This window comes from Octopus bimaculoides, chromosome 8 (assembly GCF_001194135.2).
Source record: "Octopus bimaculoides isolate UCB-OBI-ISO-001 chromosome 8, ASM119413v2, whole genome shotgun sequence".
Lineage (NCBI taxonomy): Eukaryota > Metazoa > Mollusca > Cephalopoda > Octopoda > Octopodidae > Octopus > Octopus bimaculoides.
In genome coordinates this window covers 57,886,256-57,891,795 of record NC_068988.1, presented here as the reverse complement: position 1 = coordinate 57,891,795, position 5,540 = coordinate 57,886,256, and the positions used below count along the sequence as shown (strand labels likewise).

The 5,540-nt window shown below is 37.7% G+C and overlaps 1 protein-coding gene across 1 annotated transcript in view; it reads left to right on the top strand.

The window, feature by feature from the left end:
- Window positions 1-601: 601 nt before the first annotated feature.
- The window catches only part of LOC128248580 (tetratricopeptide repeat protein 37-like), a 19,348-nt gene continuing 14,409 nt past the window's right edge, over window positions 602-5,540 (top strand). The window contains exons 1-5 of the mRNA XM_052970143.1: window positions 602-724; window positions 2,091-2,183; window positions 3,197-3,295; window positions 3,596-3,834; window positions 5,048-5,112. Of these exons, the coding sequence (XP_052826103.1) occupies window positions 2,131-2,183; window positions 3,197-3,295; window positions 3,596-3,834; window positions 5,048-5,112 (456 nt within the window). The 5' untranslated portion in view covers window positions 602-724; window positions 2,091-2,130. The remainder of the gene's footprint in view (window positions 725-2,090; window positions 2,184-3,196; window positions 3,296-3,595; window positions 3,835-5,047; window positions 5,113-5,540) is intronic.

Sequence of the window (5,540 nt, the reverse complement as noted above, 5' to 3'; positions counted from 1 at the left end):
ATGTGCCAGGCAAAATGCTCAGTGATTTTTCATCCATCTTTTTGTTGTAAGTTCAAATTCCACTGAGGTTGACTGTCTTTTATTTTTGTGGGGTCCGTAAAATAAGTACCTGTTAAGCACTGGGGCTGATGGAATCAACTAGTCCCCTCCCCCAATTTCAGGCCTTGTGCATATTGTAGAAAGGATTATTATTATTGTTGTTGTTATTATTATTATTATTATTATTATTATTATTGTTATTATTATTATTGAGTGAGATAGCAGTGCATGTCATCAAAGTGACACTAGGGTACAAATATATGAAGTCCAGTATACCCATCATGACTACCTGTCTGATAAGGGTAGACCAGGCACATGCATCACAACCACATGTATGTGACAGAATGGACACACATGTGACTACATGGGAAAAATCATTGGTAGCATTTGAAATGCACCAACTAGTTTTACTATTCTTCCAGCTTTCACAGTTGCATTATTTTCAGGACAGGTGCATCTAGGACATTATCCAATATCTACCTTTTCTTTTTAGACAGTAAGGTGTGATTGAGAAGGGATTTGGCTACTATTTCTTGCTCCAATATTGGTTTGACTAAATTATTGTTAAACTTTACTCTATAGGAGTTGGTGAAACACTCCTGTTGCAGGCGAAATCCTTCATCAGTCGATTCCTTGATAAACGCATACTTGATGCTTGTGAAGAAGCAATATGTTATCTAACCAGGTAAACCATTTATTGTTTTTTAGCATTTTTTTAATGTATTGTGCTCTCTCTCTCTCTCTCTCTCTACCATTATTATCATCCTCCTCCTCCTCCTTTGTAATGTCTGTTATCCATGCTGGCATGGGTTGGACAGTTTGATCAGAGCTGTCAAGCCTGAGAGCTGCACTAGGTTCCAGCCTGATTTGGTTTGGTTTCTACAGCTGGATACCCTTCCTAATGACTATACACATACACACACACACACATGTATGTATTGGTAGACAAAAACAAATGATTTCATTAAATCTACAACCAATCAAACTTGAACCTTTACCTTAAAAACCTATATATATAAAACAATTTCAGCTTAAACAGTTCAAGCTCTCACCTGCAAAACCAGTAACGAAGAATCCACCTTCGGGCACTATGAAAGAAATTGTAAAAAATGCTTTTTTCTTTCTTCTCCTTTCTTTTCTTACCCTTCTAAAGACTCCATTGTATCTAATTGTTCATTTAACTTTCAATCAGGTATAATCATTATGAAATTCATTGAAACTTATTGAATAGACCAAATGTGTATGAAAAGTTGGTCTTTTAAGAAGGTTTTTCTGAATTTTCCCTTGTACCTTCAATGTCTCCTAAACTTTTATTTACCATTGAAAAACAAAAAATTGTTGAAACCGGTTTAGTATTTTGATAAATTTGTTACTAAATTTTAAAACTACATGTTTAAAACTCAGGTGCATTTCAACCCCACAAAACCAATTCCTTTATATTCTTTCCTGCAAGGGAATACATTTCTTTCTTCTCTCTCTCTCTCTCTCTCTCTCTCTCTCTCTCTCTCTCCTGCTGTAAATATCAAGGTACTTGAGTTTAAAAATCAATGTTTGCCTAATTAAAAATAGTTAAAGACCACCATTACAGCCATCACACCTCCATCACCACCAACAACAACACTTGGTTGTCTCTTGAGTCTTTAGCATTGGGAACTACTCTTTTTGCAAAAGGTTCTGCATCAGGTTTTGAATACTTCCATTCCTTTTCTAGTTAAGCCATTATATAAAGAGGCTAGTGCAGTATAACTAAGGGTTATTTTGACTCAGAGGCCTTGCATTTCCCTGTCCTGCTTAGCCATAACAAACAATATAAAGTGTGTAATTGAGGGTTATCTCAGCCTCAGAAGTTCTATCCAAAGTTATAGGCATTGGCCCATCTCATCTTAGTAAGCCATAAGGAAAAAAAATACAAAGAGACCAGCACTGTACAGCTAAGACTCACTTCAGATTCTGAGTGTATTAAGAAGGACATGATTTCATAATGGTGTTATAGCTACAATATATTGTATTTGCTCTCTCTCTCAGTGTTGTCGTCTTTGTTTCTATTACAGAGCAGCTAGTCAACGTCCTGATTTATCTTGTATCTGGAAGATGTTAGGTGATGCCTGTACCATATTGAATGTTGTTGATATAAATAATTTTAGGTGAGTAATTTAATTTTTCAATACAAGTAATAATTTGCTTAGTTGCATGCATTCTTTCTCACTTCAGACCTCATATTTGTGCAGCACACAACAATGCTCCACTCAATTCTGTTCATGATTAGGGCTTCCATTACTCCCTCATCTATTACCTTCTCATAGTACTTCTTTTACTGTCACTCACTATTGACCTCCAACCCTTTCTTATCACCCAGCATACTCTTTCTCTCTCCCATCACTCTGCTTTTTTCCATTGCTCTCTTTCACCCATCACTCTCCTCTATTACTCTCTCTCTTATATCACTCTTTCTCTCTTTATCACACTCTCTTACTCACTGCTTATTCTGTTTATTCAGTCTCATTACCAACAACCAACATATAGCTGTCTTTCACTGCCTCGCTTCAGCTGCTCTTTTCCTCCACCACTCTTACACATGGTTTCTCTCATCATACTCTCTCTCTCTCTCTCTCTCTCTCTCTCTCTCTCTCTCTCTCTCTCTCTCTCTCTCTCTCTCTCTCTCTCTCTCTCTCTCTCTCTCTCCCTCTCTCTCTCTCTCTGTTCACCCTCCTCTCTTGTGCTGGTTCCATAATAAAATACTGAAAATACACTCTGTAAAGTAATTGGTGACCTGAGAACTGCACATCTTCCATTACTACCGCCACCGCTGCCACCACCACCACCATCACCACCACCAACAACCAAGTGTTGATTAGACAAAGTGGACTTTAAATGATGATGATGTTATTAACAAAAACTTATCTTAGACATTTTCATATTTGTATTTCAAATAAAGAAAAATGTTCCCAAATTTGAAATTGTTGTCTGCCAAGGTCGACATTGCCTTTCATCCTTTCGGGGTCTATAAATCAAGTACCAGTTGTGTACTGGGGTCAATCTAATCGACTGCCCTCCCACCAAAAAAAAAAAAAAAATTTCGGGCCTTGTGCCTAGAGTAGAAAAGAAAATTGAAATTGTTGTTTGCATTTTTATAATTTGATTTTTTTTTATTTTTCAGAAAATTGATGGTCCCTTGTAAACTTACAACGGCAAATGCACCTAATCCAGAAAATAAAATATCTTTACATAAAATTAGTATCATGGAACTGGGATCGAAGTAAGAGTTTTACAAATATTTTATTTTTTTTGTCCCTATTCTTTTTCTCATTTTCACTTTCAAAACTTTCACGAGCATTCTGTTCCATTAATTGGATCAACCGGAACCTACATTGTTATAACTGACAGTGTTAGTTTTGAAGCTCATTATAGATATTCTAGGCCTGTCTCTCTCAGAAAGTCTTTCTTACTATCAGCAATGCCTGCATTATAGGGATTGCAGGATTTACCGTCTCTTAATTAACCACATCAGAATTGTCGTTATATCAAAAATAATTAATCTCCTTCTTCCTTATTGCAGATGTTATGGCAAAGCAATAAAATGTTTCCCAGAATGTTCTTCGTTGTGGCATGACCTTGGGGTCAGCTTCATGTACCAGACGAAGGAAATTGAAGCCATGTATTTGAGGAAGGGTCAGCACAAATCCGTGGAAGTCGAGAGAAAGGCCCAGAAAGTTATTGAGATCTTAAAGCAAGCTGTGACCCTTGACCCACAGAATTTCCAACACTGGAATGCCCTTGGTGTGGCTGCTTGTACAGGTACACTGACCTTGGATTGTTGGTGAAAGGGGATGGGATTGAGGACAAAGGTGTAAGGTATGAAAGGGTTGTGTGGTGATGGTGTTATGCTGGAAGTGGAATAATGCTGCCATATGGCAGAACCATTAGCATTGCTGAACAAAATGCTAAGCAGCATTTTGAGCATCTTGATGTTCTGAGTTCAAATTCTGATATTCTGGGATCAACTTTATCTTTTTGGGGCTGATAAAATAAATACTAGTTGAATACTGGGGTTGGTCTAATTGACTTGCCTTTCCCTTGAGACTACTGGCCTTGTACCAGAATTTGAAACCATTTTTTGGAAGTGGAATAAGGCTTTAAGCTGGCAGAATCGTTAACATGCTGGACAAAACGCTTAGCAGCATTTTTTCTGGCTTTACATTCTGGGTTCAAATTCCATTGAGGTTGACTTTGTCTTTTATCTTTTTGGAAGTCGATAACATAAGTACCAGTTAAATACTGGAATTGATGCAATCAACACCCCCACCACCACCACCACCACCACCTCTAAAATTTCAGGAAGAATTATTTTGGAAGTGGAGTGAATATGAAGTTGGTGGTTGTTGAGGTGGCATTGGCAACTACCATTATCAGACAATTGGCTGAAGTATTAAGGCACCAGACAAACTGTGCTAACCAGGCATATCTTCCTGTGGTATGTTATATCCAAGAGTTAACATTCTCTGATGATGTGGGATTATTCTCTTTTCAGATTTGCTGAAAAGGCTAAAGTTCATTCATAGAGCTAACTGCAAATAAATATGTGTGTGTATGTAGAGAGAGAGAGAGAGAGAGGGGCGGTGAGAGAGAGAGGGGCGGTGAGAGAGTTGTGGTTCTCAACCAGGGTCCATGTGGCCATTGGGGATCCCTATAAGATTTTGTTGTTAAAATTTATGTGCAGTAAACTTGTTATACTTCTACTCTACACAAAATGTTTAAACAATGTTTAAAACTGTTAACACAAATCCTAAAAATATTTAATCATAAAAATATAGGAGGTTTTAGATATCAAATGGCTTTGAGGGTCCCATCCACTGAGTAAAATAGAAATGAAAGGCGTCCATAGGCAAAGAATGGTTGAGAACCACTGATCTAGAGTATGAAAGAAATAGCTAGCAGAGTGCCATTAACCAATTATTTCAAATTATTTCATGTTTTTCAAAAGTGGACTTTTCTCCTGTTTCTTCTTCAGAAGTTGTATACAACCCAAGGTTGGCCCAGCATTGTTTTGCCAAGGCCATTCAGCTAGACAGCAACGTAAGTATTCATTTAATCTTTTATACTGGTTTCAGTCAGTGGACTGTGGCCATGCTGGGGCCCTCTCTTCAAATGTTTTAATCAGTTATACTGATTAAGGCAGTTAGTTTGCATGGTATTTGTTTAACTGAATCAGGAAGAAAGGTGAAGTTGTCCTGGGACATAATTAATCAAAGGTGTACTAATTAATTAATTTCAATTTTACAAAGCTTTGTGCACATATAGGCGCAGGAGTGGCTGTGTGGTAAGTAGCTTGCTTACCAACCACATGGTTCTGGGTTCAGTCCCACTGCGTGGCACCTTGGGCAAGTGTCTTCTACTATAGCCTCGGGCCGACCAGAGCCTTGTGAGTGGATTTGGTAGACGGAAACTGAAAGAAGCCCGTCGTATATATGTATATATATATATGTATGTGTGTTTGTGTGTCT